Source organism: Bos javanicus, chromosome 3 (assembly GCF_032452875.1).
Source record: "Bos javanicus breed banteng chromosome 3, ARS-OSU_banteng_1.0, whole genome shotgun sequence".
Taxonomy (NCBI): Eukaryota; Metazoa; Chordata; class Mammalia; order Artiodactyla; family Bovidae; genus Bos; species Bos javanicus.
The window spans coordinates 91,948,113-91,962,902 of NC_083870.1; the positions used below are offsets into that span (position 1 = coordinate 91,948,113).

Genomic DNA, 14,790 nt, shown 5'->3' on the forward strand with positions numbered 1-14,790 from the left:
GCATCAGAGCAGGGACCCTAGAGTCCAGGACCAGCACTCAGAGCCCTGGGGGTTTGCAGGCAAGAGGGTGGGCCCGAGCTGAGCATGTGAAACTTGAAGAGGGCATCACAGGCAGGTGGAGCTGCCTGAGTGAAGGTGGGGATGAGAGAAGAGGGCGGCGCTCAGGAACGGCCTCTCCCCTGGTGTGTGTGGCCAAGGCTGGGAGGGCAGCCATGCCGGGTTCGGCCTCACCGGACAGGCAGGCGGTGGCGTCGATCCACTTGAGCAGCTGCCCGACGCTCAGCTCGCCACGCTGGTTGGTATGGCAGGGCAGCACCAGCTGGCTCATCTGCACCTCCGTGGGGTTCCGGTAGCCCTCGCCATCTGCCATGTTGTCGCTGTCAGTGCGTGAGGCCGACTTCCGGGACGTGCGGTTGGAGAACACGGAGGCCAGGCCCTGGGGAGCAGGTGGGATGGTCAGCTCACAGCAGAGTCTCCAGGTCTGCCAGCCCCTGAGATCCCCAAGACCACGTGCCAAGAAAACCCAACTCCAAGAGTGGCCAGCACCCTCCAGCCCAGGGTCTCAGACCCCAGGGGCTCTCTGGATGCCCCTACTATGCCCAGCTTCCTTTTGGCCACAAATTCCATGTTAACATATCCTTGGACCTGAGGGAGGGGGTGGGGAGAAAGGGATGGAGCAGAGTATTAATTCATCTGTAGACCAGCTTTTTCAAGTTTTGCCTCAGATTCACCTTCGTTCTGGTAAGATTTCCTGTCTCTATTCAGGGAGGCCTAGTAAGCCCTACGGGCTTCTCTGGTAGCTCAGCTGGTAAAAAATCCGCCTGCAATACAGGAGACCCCAGTTCGATTCTTGGGTTGGGAAGATCCCCTGGAGAAGGGATAGGCTACTCACTTCAGTATTCTTGGGCTTCCCTGGTGGCCCAGATGGTAAAGAATCCGCCTGCAATATGGGAGACCTGGGTTCAATCCCTGGGTTGAAAACATCCCCTGGAGGGAGGGCATGGCAACCCACTACAGTATTCTTGCCTGGAGAATCCCCAAGGACAGAGGAGCCTGGCGGCTACAGTCCATGGGGTCACAAAGGGTCTGACACAACTGAGCAACTAAGCACAACACAGCACAGTGAGCCCTACAATAGTCAAGCCCAGGGATCTGCTCCTATCTCATCCCATAAGGACCCTTTCCTGGGGCTCTTCATGTTTCAGATGACATCGGAAGCAGCACCTCGGCTGATGCTCCTCCGTTGTCAGCACTTGGCTCTACTGACAGGGAAGGCTCCAGCCAGTCACTGACCAGCTGTCTGATCCAGACCAGGGCTGGAACAGCTGCCAGCTGGAGAACCAGCAGAGAAAATCCTAGAACTCATGAATAAGAGGAGTCTCTGCCCAGGGTCCAGCTTAGGAGTCTCATTTGCCAGGCAACAGAGGTAGGCGTGCCTGGCAGTCCCCTGAAGGGGGTGGGATGAGGAAGGGGAGCTGACCTGCCATCCTGTCTCTCTGGCCAGCTTTCCCTCATCACACTGTGAACAGAGCTGGGGACACCTGCCTGTGTGAGAAAAATGACAAGTAGGGATAGGCACATGGGTTCCAGTTTTCATGTATGTGTGGGTGCTAAGTCGCTTCAGTCATATCCGACTCCTTACGATCCTGTGGACGGTAGACCCCCAGGCTCCTCTGTCCATGGGATTCTCCAGGCAAGAATACTGGAGTGGATTGCCATGCCCTCCTCCAGGGGATATTCCCAACCCAGGAATCAAACCTGCAACTCTTACATCTCCTGCTTTGGCAAGAGGGTTCTTTACCACTAGCGCCAAATGGTAAGCCCTCCAATTTTCATGGCCATTGCCACTTGTGGTGATAAGTCCCTGCTAACACTTATAAAGTGCTTATAAAGTATCAGATACTCTTCTAAGCACTTTACAAGTCCTAATTCAAATTTTATCCATACAACAAACCTCTGAAAGAGGTACATTATTATATTCATTTTAAAGATTAGAAAACTGAAGCTCAAGTAAGTGCCAAGCCCAGCTGTGACTCCAGAGGTCTAGCCACTTCGACTGAGGTCCTAATCACCACACTACACTGCCTGCAGGGCTTCCAGGGGCCCAAGATGAGGAATCCAGGGCCCTGGATGTGGATTCAGCAGCAAAAAGTGCTATGACCTATGTTGACCCTGCTACTGCTACAGGATGGGGGCAGTGATGGCTCAGGGAAAGGATGGGCCTCATTCTGGGGGGTTATACTCTTTGGATAGCTCCCCTCACAAGGATTCCATAGCTAATTCAATAAATTCAAAACACACCAAGTTGACTTGCTTAAGGTCACTGACCCCTAAGAGGTAGCCCTGGGATCTGAACCAAGCTAGTCTGACCCAGAACAACTTGTGGGTTCCTTGGAGAGGCAGCTCCTTGCCAAGCGCCCCTAAATACCAAGTGCAATGCTGGGGACCAAAATGAGAGAGAAGAGGGCAGCTGCCCCAGGAGCTCGCAGCCTGGGTGGGGACCTGCGGGCACCAGGCTGCCAGGCTGTTGCAAGCAGCTTCCAAACCACTGCGATCCAAGCAGCAGGAGCCGTCACCATGGTAACCATTGCCAAGGCATTTCCAGCCTGGTATGTGCTGGGGGCTGCCTGGATGTGGATGTGGGTGGCTGACTCTAGGTGTGGGAGACAGTAGAGGGAGGAGGCAGGCAGACTGTGTTTACCCACACTCTTCCCAAGCCCCTCCCACAGCTAGTTCTGGGACAAGCATTCCAGAAAGAAGTCCTAGAGAAAAGCAAGGTGGAAGCAAGATGCAGAGAGTAAGGGGGAAGAAGAAAAGCAGAGTATGTGGAGTTTCTGGGCAGCTCCAGATGTGCACACAGGGAAGACGCCCCCCACCCCAACACAACGTCCCTGCTGTTCAAGCCTGTTCTCACCCACTGCCTCACTGAATCGTCACAAGGCAGGCAGAGGGTAAAGACCATTTACCCCATTTTACAGACGAGGAAAGTGAGGATGGCAAAAAAGTCGTAGACCAGCAGTCAGGACACCTGAGTTCTAATCCTCTCTGCTTCCCACCTAGCCAATCCCCACTCGTCAGTTGAGTTCAGTCGCTCAGTCGTGTACAATTCTTTACGACCCCATGGACTGCAGCACGCCAGGCTTCCCTGTCCATCACCAACTCCCGGAGCTTACTCAAACTCATGTCCCCTGAGTTGGTGATGCTATCCAACCATCTCATCCTCTGTCATCCCCACTCCTACCAGCCTCCTATTTCCTGTTTTGTGAAACAGAAGTCCCATCCATTGTCGTCTACATGCCTGGAGGCAGGATCTTTGCCTTGTCATTCTGTTCATTCATTCACTCACTCATTCATTCTCCAAGCAATTCCTCTGTATTAAAGTGAAAGTTGCTCAGTAGCGTCTGACTCTTTGCAACCCCATGGACTACATGTTAAGTTGGTGGATTTGGGTTTTGGAAAGAGCCCTTCAGTGTTGTGTAGAGGCCTGGAAGGAGGTGGAGAGACTGCAGGCCTCCACCTCTGAATTCTTGAGACCAGAATACTGGAGTGGGTAGCCTTTCCCTTCTCCAGGGGATCTTCCCAACCCAGGAATCAAACCGGAAAGTCTCCTGCATTGCAGGCGGATTCTTTACCAGCTGAACTGCCAGAGAAGCCCCTCTCTCTGTACTGGACCCTCTCAAACACTGAGCTTATAAGAAAAACTGGGCCAGTCCTTTGAGAAGCTCCTACTCTAGTTCTCATGCTTAGAAGTACCTGGAACCCAGTAGGACCACATCAAAGATGTATAAAGGGATGTCTAGAGGCAGACTTGAGTTCATATCCTAGCCCTGGCCCAGAGCGCTATGTGATCCTAAGCAAGTCCCCTCTCCTCTGAGCCCCTTCTCCTTCAGCCCAGGGGAGACTGCCAGTCTCCAAGGTATCTCAGCCCTGGTTCCAGGATTCTGGCGTCTAATCTTGCAGGGCTCTGGCATGGCCAGCTGAGCTTTCTAACAAGGAAGCTAAGGAGCTCTGTCACTTGTCAGGCAGGAAATACTGTGCTCTGAGAAGGACGGAGCTCCCACCCTGGGGCTGGCAGAGGAACAAGCCCCACTGTGCTGTGGCCCCACCTCCCTCAGAGGCAGGAGCGCTGAGCCCCTGGAGCATGGGCCAAGGGGAAAGGCAGCACAGCCTCCAGACTCCAACTGTTTCCTGGGGCTCCAAGGCAGTCTGCCACAACACGGCAGGCCAGGCCAGGCAGCCTCCCAACCCCTGGTGGGCAGGCAGCCAGCCAGGGAGGATGGGGCGTGTGGGGGCCCAGCAGGGTTTGGCCAATGAGGCCCCAGGGCCCAGCCACTCCTCTCAGGGCCAGTCACGGGGAAAGCAGAAGCCCTGGACAGAATCAGGGCCTGGGGCAGCCAGGAAGGCTGAGCCAGGACAGCTGACAGGGAGGACAGAGCCTGCATGAAGCTGGGGAGGGCATCTAAGGGGCAAAGACGTGCACTCTCAGACAGCAGCCATGCCAGGCACTGGCGCCCAGCCGCAACAGTCCTGGCCAGATTGAGTAAGCCCAGACGAGGCCTCAGCCCGCTACACTGTGGGCTCTGTGTCCCTTCTCCTCAGCCAGAGTCATGTGACAGAACAGCTGGGTCTGAGCAAGAAAAGCCACCTTGTCCAACCTTTTCATGGCTGGGGACACTGGGGGAAAGGCTAAAGTAAAGGGGAAAGCCTCTTAGGCCACAGGGCTCCTTCTGGGCAACTGGACAACCGGCCCACACAACAGATTTAACCTGGACTTCTTCTGTCCCCCAAGTAGCCAAGCTCCAAGGATCCAACCTCCTTGAACTCTTGGTCTGCCCCCCACCCCTCAGCCCCCACACTCTGATGCGCTCAGGCCCCTGCACTGCTCACTCACTGGGTTGCCTCCACAGCCAGTTCACAGGCCTCCAGTCTCTCCACCTCCTTCCAGGCCTCTACACAACACTGAAGGGCTCTTTCCAAAACCCAAATCCACCAACTTAACAACCACAACCTATTGCATCCTGCCTTCCGGGGAAGCTAGACCCAGTCCGCACAACTGGGACCTTGTTCTGACCCGTAGGGCCACACAGACTTTTCTCAAGGGCAAGCCTGAGAAGGCACCTCTCCTGCTCAAGATTTCTCAGTGGCTCGCCATGGCTCTTAGGGTCAAGGCCCCACTCTGTAGCCCCTGCCACTGCCCCCACAGCTGCTCTCCCAGCTCCAGAGCACACCTGGTTTCTCAGAGCACACTCTCACTACCGCTGCCTAGGACCCCTCCATCTGTTCTACCTGCCAAGTGAGTCCTTCCTCCTACCCCCTCTTCAGCGCCCCTTCCCCATGCCTGCCTCCTCCCCAGGGAGAGTCAGGGCCTCCCCGGACCCCGCAGCCTCACTATCTCCATCACAACACTGACAGAGGCAGCCACTGCTTTCACAGCCACCTGCCCCAGCAGACAGGCATTCCCGCAGGGCAGGGATGGATGTAGGCCTGGCACAGAGCAGGTGCCAAATTAATGCCTACAGGGGAGGAAAAGAGTGGTGGCAAGGGCAGGCTTGGAGCTGAGACTTGAGGAAGAGGACAGTCTGAGGTACAGGAAGGACTAGAGAAGAGCAGAAAACAAAAGCAGGAGCAGCAGGGCTCTGGCGACGGAGTGGCTGGGGCAAAGGGCAACAGGTGGGAAAGTACTAGGCACCTGTGTGGGTGGAGACAGAGGCGGGGATGGGGTGTGGGGCAAAGAGTCCCCAGAAACCAAAGAAGACCCCTGGAGAAGGGTGTGCCCTACAGGGATCAGCAGGAAAATGTGGAGACCAGCCAGCAGAGAGAACATCTCAGGGACTTCCCTGCCAATCCAGTGGTTAAGACTCTGCATTCCCAATGCAGGGGACATAGGTTCAATCCCTGGTCAAGGAACTAAGGTTTCCCATGTCACTAACCCCCACATGTCACAACTAGGAGCCCGTGCTCCACAAGAGCAGCTCACACGCACCACAACTAGAGAAAAAGCCCATGTGCCGCAAAGAAGACCCAGCCCAGCAAAAATATAAATAAACCAAAGAACCACCTCAAAGAGCAGGCCTGGAACAGAGGAGGCCCACCAGCCCTGGAGGGGAGAAGCTGGCCTGGGTAACCTCTCAGCTCACTCACCATGCCACAGGGCTGTGCACAGCCCCTGGAGATCAGCCTGGCCTGGACTCAAGTCAACTAACTCATGTGACTTCAGGCAGGCTGCTCAGCCTACCTCTGTGGGCCTCCGCTTCCATAACTGCAAGAAATGGGATCATAATACCTACATCCAGGGTCATCATGGGGATGAAATTAAAGATCAAGTGTTCACAGCTCCTAGTACGCACCTGCCACGTGGCTAACATTTACTGAGCACTGAGGTTAGCATTATAAAGCTGAGTTTGGGCTTCCTACCAAAATATAGCTGGGAGACTCCTAAACAGAGTTCAAACCAGACTGTTTACACGGTACTTTCTCACGCATGAGTTCACCAGAACCTCGTGGCAACCCCGTGAGGAGGCAAGACTGGTAGCCAGTTTGAGAGGTTCTGTGAGAATTCAAAGAACCAGTGATAGAGAAGCAGGGATTCAGCTGCAGGGCAGGAGACCCTACATGGCCCTGCTCCTCCCACTCTCCCTCCCAGGCTTCTCTCCAAGGGCCGGGGACTGGAAGGCGGGCCGGGGGGTTGGGGGTTGGGGAGAAGCACCTTGGCCCACTACCAGCCAGGCCCCCAGAGAGCCAGGCCCTCCCAGAGTGTGAGGGAGCTGCCCAAGTTGTTTCCCTGTCCCCACAAAGGTGGCTCCAGGCTCTCAGAGCCACCAGTCGCCTCCCAGCAGTCTTCCCACCAGCAACACAGAAGCATCTGTCAACCTCCTAAACACCCTTCAATCCCATTCCCTGTCTTCTTCCCCCAGAGGGCTCTGAGGCAGCCTGCACACGCACACACCCTGAGTATGCACAGAGACCCAAAATGCAAACAGAGCTAAGAGCCAAATACGGGAGGAGCGATTACATCGGGAATGCACGTGCTGTGCTAAGTCACTTCAGTTGTGTTCGACTCTTTGCGACCCCGTGGACTGCAGAGTGCCAGGCTCCTCTGTCCATGGGATTCTCCAGGCAAGCATACTGGAGTGGGTAGCCATTTCCTTCTCCAGGGGATCTTCCTGACCCAGGGATTGAACCCAGGTCTTCCGCCTGGGTTGCAGGCAGATTCTTTACGCTCTGACCCACTAAGGAAGCCACGCGAGGAAACCAGTTGCACAAAGATGCTGCCATAAAGAATTTCATTTGGCCTTGAGATTCCCAGTAGACAAGGGTAAAAAGGGTAGTAGTGGGTACCAAACTCTGAGATGAAAAGTGGGTGCACTTGTGTGTGAAGCCAGCATGAGGGCTGGGAGGACATCGGTGTTCCATAGGCTGCTGATGGCCATATGTCATCAGATGACACCTTCATTCTAGAAGATAAATAATGGTCTCCAGTGCCCTGTACGCACATCCTCATTTTACTTCTAGCTACAGGGTGTATTGACACTTGACATTTTTCAAGATTTGGGGGTGAGGAAGGTAGAGAATTAAACCATTATTTCTTACTAAGAACCTCCTAGATGCCATTCATTTGGTTAGCATTTATTGAACATCTACTATGTACCAAGTTGTAGGCTAGGAGCTTTCACACGTCTTCTCTCAGTAATTCTCATATATATCCTACAACACACTGTTATTCTACCCATTTTACTATGAACAAACCAAGGCTGTGAGAGCCAGTGTATTGCTTCTGAGCACCTGAGACATGACAGACAGAATTTAAGACAATCCCAGAAGATGGACCTTCCCTGGGGATCCAGTGGTTAAGACTCCATGCTTTCACTGCAGGGGGCGCAGGTTTCATCCCTGGTGAGGGAATTAAGATCCTGCATGCTTGCTGTACAGCAAAAAAACCAAATAAAATAAAAATTTTATTTTACAATTCCAGGGCAGTTCCCTGGTGGCCTAGTGTTAGGATTCTAGGCTTTCACTGCTGTTACTTGGGTTCAATCCCTGGTGGGGGAAACAGATCCTGTAAACTGTGTGGTATGGCAAAAAAAAAAAAAAAAAGAAATGCAATCCCAGACCTACCAGCCAAAGCCCACATTCATATCTCCACAGGCCTTGGAGATGAAGAGACTCTTCCATCTGAAACTCAAGAGAGGGGAGGCAAACCAACCCATGTCACACAGCCAGTCAGTGACCAAGGAGAGAAAAGAGGCCAGTACCCTGCGTCCCTGCCCAGAGCCCACAGCCTAGGGCAGGCTGGTCAGCTTTTGTACTCTCCCAGTGAGGACAGAGGGGGATGGGAGGGCCTTCAACCTGTTCATCCTGCCCCTGACCCTAAATCTGACAAGAAAGGAAGTGGGGTAGCGGATATAATTGAAAGTGTGAGCTAAGCCCACCTCTTTTGCAGGTAGAGCTTCACGAGGCATTTCCAGTTTAGTGCCTTCCTATAAAACTCAATATAAGTGGAACTTATATCCATCAATTTATCATCCTCAGGAGACGTTGGATAGGTTATTTTGCCTCTCTGTGCCTCAGTTTCCTCATCTGTCAAATGGAGCATTTAACTAGAGAGTCTCCAAGAACTCTTTTCAAACCATGAAATTGTTTGGCTTACGGGAGGACCTCCTTGACAAGACTCAATACTTTGGCCACCTGATGCAAACAGCCGACTCATTGGAAAAGACCCTGATGCTGCGAAAGATAGAAGGCAAGAGAAGGGGACCACAGAGGATGAGATGGTTGGATGGCATCACCGACTCAATGGACATGAGTTTGAGCCAGCTCTGGGAGTTGGTGAAGGACAGGGAAGCCTGGTGTGCTGTGGTCCATGGGATCACAAAGAGGTGGACATGACTGAGTGACTGAACAACAAAGGACTTCCTTGACAAGACCCACAAGGCCCTCCAGCCACACCCCCAGTCTTGCTCACACCATATACCCCCAGACAACTGACCGTCTCAGTTCCTCATACCCCTCAGGCCGCTGCTTACTCCCTGTCTGGAGCACTCATCCTCTCCTCTCCACCTCCATAATGACTACCGGTCCCTCGGCTCCATTATCTCTCCCTCTATCCTCAGGCTCCTGGCCCCAGGAACCTCCACTCTGCAATGTGTTCCATTGTGACAACATTCATTTAACTGTGGGAGTATCTGGTGGACACTGGACACAAAGATCCATCGGCAGGAGCCCTCTTTACTTCTGGTATCCACGGGGCCCAGCACAGAGCCTGGCTCACTGTGGACCAAATGAATGAGTTGGTTCAGAGGGTCTCTAATTCTCAGTGTCACCCCATGTGGCAGAGAGAATGTAGGCCATGAAATCAAGAGAAGTTCCCCACCAGAAGTGCTGACCTCTCACCCCATCCTAGAACAGTCGGAACATCATCTGTCTGCCTCCACCCCCAAGGGTAAAAATAGCTTGTCTGAAATCTGACACCTGAGTCATCTGGAGAATTCCTCCTGCCCCATTAAGGAGTCAGCCAAGAGCCAGAGAGGGCAGGGAGGGCATTTCCTGAATGCTTACCCATTCCTATCTCATCCGATCCATAAGAAACATTTGAGGTGTTATCACAGGCAAGGTACACAGGTGATCCAGAGAAGTCCCAAATCCAAGGTCGCCCAGCGCTGAACCACAGAGCAGGGATTAAGTGAGGCCCCCTGCCTCTATCTACAGGGCAACCCTTGCCTCTGCACCAAGAGTGAAAAGGGTTTGGAGATAGAGAACGACTGCCTGCTGGTATGGATGGGGAAATGGAGGCTCAGGGGCTGTCTGCCCAAGGCAAAAGGGCCTGAACTCCGGCAATCCTTAGGTAAATTAATGAGAAGTAGAGGACAATCCCCACCCCATCGTCATCCAAGACTAGTAAGGGTTAAAGGAGATGCCAGGGGCTTCCCTGGTGGTCCAGTGGTCAAGAATCCACTTTCCAATGCAGAGAACACGAATTTGATCCTAGTTTGGGGAACTAAGATCCCACGTGCCACAGGGCAACGAAACCCCCATGTCATAAATACTGAGCCTACTACACACCACAACTAAGCCCCGATAGAGCCAAATATATAAATGTTTTTAGAAATAAATAAAGGAGATCCTGAAACTAAAGCACCCAGTTAGCTGTGAGGTGTGGTGCACGTGTGAGGGAGGCTGGAGAAGATGGAGCAGTTGGGCAGGACCAGACTTGTCCTTCCTCCAGCAGGCTTATCACTGCTGGGAAACAAAATGTGGAGATGGAAGGTGGCGTTTGGAACGTGCCTTGTAAACCTCAGTGGCTCAGCTCTCCTTTCATTTCAGCACTTCTTGAGTCTGAGTAGGGCCTGCCCACAGGGACAGGACAGCCCACACAGAGCAAGACAGGGGTTACTTGGGAAATGCTGCTACACGGAGGGGTAGCAGGGGCCTGGCAACCAGGCAGAACCTGCAGGGACTGGCTGTGTGGGGCCAGGATTCAAATTAGCCTCAGCCAACATCCTCAGTTCTGCTTCTCTACACTGTTTGGGCACTGTTCCTGCAGCATTTCGCAGAACAACAGATGGCACGTGAGCAAGTTTTTAAATCTCTCTGGCCCCAACTTTCTTGCTTATAAAATGGAAAGGGATGCAGGGGAGACTGACAACAATCACACTCCCTTGTTTAATTACTTGATATGTGCAGGTGGGGCGCCAGGCATTTTCTGCGCCTTCTCTCTCAATCCCCACACAGCCCTGATAGTTAAATGTTGTTATTATTCCTATCTTACAGATGGGAAAACAGGGGCTCAAAAAGGGTAAGTGCCATGCACACACACACACACAAACAATCATTATAGCCAGTAAAGGGCAGTCAGGACTTGGACCCATGTCTGTTTAACTCAAGGGCTAAGGCTAGCTGGGCACTTCGCTGTAATTGCCTCTCTTTAGTCTGACACAGCAGAATGTTTACTGCTGTGTCCCCAGCATTCAGGCCCTTTCTCACCCACACATGCCAGGCGGGGCCCCTAGGGAAGCTTCCTCCCCATGGACCCTCAGACCTTCTGCAGGAAACAGTGATGGTATCATGACCTCCTCCCAGCATAGTCCAGCATCCAGGCACTTGTCCTGCTGCTGCTGCTGCTGCTGCGACCCCATAGACAGCAGCCCATCAGGCTCCACCATCCCTGGGATTCTCCAGGCAAGAATACTGGAGTGGGTTGCCATTTCCTTCTCCAATGCACGAAAATGAAAAGTGAAAGTGAAGTCGCTCAGTTGTGTCCGACCCTCAGCGACCCCATGGACTGCAGCCTACCAGGCTCCTCCATCCATGGGATTTTCCAGGCAGGAGTACTGGAGTGGGGTGCCATTGCCTTTTCTGGGCACTTGTCCTACTAGACGCTCAAAGTCAGCAGCCTGTGAGGGAGAGAGGTGGCTACCTCCAGAGTGGAAACTGCAAGCTCTCTGTCAGCCAAAAACTGCTTTGTAAATCCTCAGCTCTCTGGAGTAGGAAAAAACCTCATGGATGGCTACATATGCCCTCTCAGACACAGATATCTCAGTTACCACCACCACCCTGCCCAGTGACTGTCCAACATGAGCTTGCTTGCTCTCTGAGACAGGAGGCTCACTCCCTGCTGATGTAGACACTTGCCCTGTGTCTACATCCCCTTCTGCTGACAGCAGGTCTGCCTGTCAGAGTTCTTCTATCTACCCCTCCCCAACTGACAGCTGCCTCCCTGCAGCTTTCTTCCTTGGAGCTGTTTGCCACCTCCTACCCTCTACCTCCAGCAGACCCCAGAAAGGTGCAGGAAGGGTCTGCACACAGGCAGTCTGACCCCAAGTGTGACTGGTCCCCACTTTGCAGCCTCTCAGTCAACCCTCTCCAATAGTACCCAGCTTGGAGCCCACATTCACAGGCAATACCCCTCCATGGGAGCCCCTGGCAGTGGGGTGGGCCCTTCAGGATTGGTGAAGAGGAGGGCAAGCCTCTCTCCTTCATCAGAGCCCTTCATGCTCCCCCTGCTAGACAGCCAAGACTCCTGCCTGACACTGCCTCCAAGTCACCATGGCAACGGGTAGCCAGGCGATGGGCCAGGTCCAGACATCCTGCAAACAAGCCCGTTTACTTGGAGCTGGAAACACCAGTTACAGGGACCAGAAGTCCTCTCCAGAAGGACAAAGTTGGGAGGGAGAGAGAAGGAGAAGAGGGATGGAGGGGAGGAGAGATGGGTTACAAAGAGAAAGAGGGAAAGAAGGGAAAGAAAGAGAGGAAATAGAAAAAACAAGAGGTCAAAGAATGGATGCTGGTAGGGAACAAAGCAAGTAGAAGACACACACACACACCAGAGAGAGAAGTGAAGAAGGCAGGAAAGGGGCCCCCTCCCAACTTCCCCCACTGCTCACATTCCTCAAGCCTGAACTGCTCTCAGCCCTTTGGGATTCTGGCCACAGCTGGGACTTCCTGCCCCAGGAAGCTAACAGCCCCGTGGCCCCTTGGAGGCCCCAGTTGCTGCCCTGGGGCCTGCAGTCCCCTCTGCTGAGGGACAGCATCTGCCCTCCCCAGCAGGCGGGGCTCCTGTCCCAACCCCAAGCAGCACTTACAGGCTCAGTCTCCTGCTCAGGTCCCCATAGTTCCCCTGAGGCCCCGCCTGTCTCTGATCACCAGATCTCCTGCCCCTCCCCTCATACTCCGACTTCTTGCCCCGAGAGTGTTCAAGAAATCAGTCCCAAGCAGAGCAGAGTGGCCATAATAGGTGTGACTTCATCCACACAACACACTTCCTTATACTGTGAGAGGAATGGGTCACAGAAGGAGGTCTACCAAGAGGACACCAACCCTCCAGGGGCTGCTTCTAAGGCCCCAAGTCTGGAGGTGGAAGGATGGGAGTGAGAACTGGGCCTGGCCTGCTCCCTGGTGGGTCTGCTGAGCTGAAGCAGACGGCCCAGTGGTTCTCTGCTGGGCACTTACCATGTTCCAGGGCCTTCCTCAGCCTCAAGCTCTTTGGCTGTAAGACGGCCTTATCATTCTTGGCCTAGTCTCATCCCCACCCCCATGTGCCCTGAACTGTCTCAGAGAAATCTGAGCCCACAAGGCTTGTTAAAGAGGGATGATCAGGGCAGAGAGAGAAAAAGGAAAAACAGGAAGGCACAGGGGGCTGGCAAGAGGAAAACAGACTGTGCTGGAATCCTGGCCCAGCCTCTGTCTCCCTGGATAATTAGTTAAGCCACTCTAAACCTCACTTTGCACATCTGTAAAGTGGGAATAATAATATCATAGTGAGGATTGAAGAGTGCTTAAAAACTACCAGCTTTCCATATTATTAAAAAGTCAAGGCATTTGCATCATTTTTTTAGATTCCATACAAAACAGAAATAGACCCATAGTCATAGAAAACAAATTTATAGTTACCAAAGGGGAAAGGGCTGGGGATGAGGGTAAATTAGAAATTTGGGGTGAACAAATATACACTAATATTAATATAGAGTCCCTTAGACAGCAAGGAGATCAAACCAGTCAATCCTAAAGGAAATTAACCCTGAATAGTCATCGGAAGGACTGATGCTGAAGCTGAAGCTCCAGTCCTTTGGCCATCTGGTATGAAGAGCCGACTCACTGGAAAAGACCCTAAGGCTGGGAAAGATTGAAAGCAAAAGGAGACGGAAATGACAGAGTATGTAATAGTTGGATGGCATCACCGATTCAACGGACATGAGTTTGAGCAAACTCTGGGATATAGTGAAAGACAGGGAAGCCTGGCGTGCTGCAGTCCATGGGGTTATAAAGAGTCAGACACAAGTTAGCGACTGAACAGCAACAATTAATGTATGTAAAATGGATAAATGACAGGGACTTACTGTATAGCACAGGGAACTATATTCAATATCTTGCACTAACCTATAATGGAAAAGAATCTAAAAGTATAGAGGCATTGTCGAAGGACACAGGAAATCATCCTAACTGAAGAGCCTGCACTGGTCCCTAGGGTAAGAGATGCCCACTCATAGTGGCCAGGCAGCCTTGGCAGAGCCCACAGAAAGCTTCGGGGCAAGGACCCAGGCTTCGGGTGGAGTGGAAAGCTGCAGGAAGCTCCCAGCAACGGTGGGGATCAGATGGGCCTTTCAGCCCCATCCCGGGACAGTCACTTCCGAATAAAACATGCCATCTGTCTACCATCAGGGCTTCATTTCAGCCGTGGATCAAGATGTTGAACAGGATGGTGTCTGTGGCACTCCATGGGGGCCTCCCCCAGATGACCACGCACAGTTTAACCAGACTCAACAAATTCTCATCTCCCAGGCCCCTGAAAGGCTCAAGATGCCTCACTAAGGAAATGGTTTCTTGGAATAGAAGGCAGTGATCACTAGAAACCAGCTTGGGTTTATGGGGAACAAGACATCCAGGCACAAGGGAAGAGTTTACCAGGGCAGGAATAGACATATTTTTGCGTTCGCACAGACCCAGAATATTGTGAGTGTTCAGTAGACGTAAGTTAAATTGAACCTGGGAGCCATCTCCCACATTTGTGTGCTCTGTTCAACATTTGGTTAAAGGACTGAATGAAGACACACTTGGTCACACATGGCCACCTGAAAGGTTGTAACTTTTAGATAGAAAACCAAACAGATGAAAATGAGTAAGAGTCATGCTATCAACCTGCACTTAAGTTTTTCTGTTGCTGTCACTTTGCTCTAGGATATACGTGTGCTTGGGCTTTCCAAGTGGCTCAGTGGTAAAGAATCCGCCTGCCAATGCAGGAGACGCAAGAGATGCAGATTCGGTCCCTGAGTCGGAAAGATCCCCTGGAGCAGGAAA

General features: G+C 52.6%; 1 protein-coding gene across 11 annotated transcripts in view; it reads right to left on the reverse strand.

The window, feature by feature from the left end:
• Positions 1-14,790, reverse strand: part of ACOT11 (acyl-CoA thioesterase 11) — a 53,946-nt gene that overhangs the window by 28,048 nt on the left and 11,108 nt on the right. For 6 of the 11 annotated variants that reach the window (XM_061411839.1, XM_061411838.1, XM_061411837.1 and 3 more), the window contains one exon: positions 232-436. In XM_061411839.1, the coding sequence (XP_061267823.1) occupies positions 232-436 (205 nt within the window). Of the gene's footprint in view, positions 1-231; positions 437-892; positions 941-1,480; positions 3,098-14,790 lie in introns of those variants that run through there. The other 5 variants (XM_061411835.1, XM_061411834.1, XM_061411836.1 and 2 more) reach the window with 5 other exon arrangements.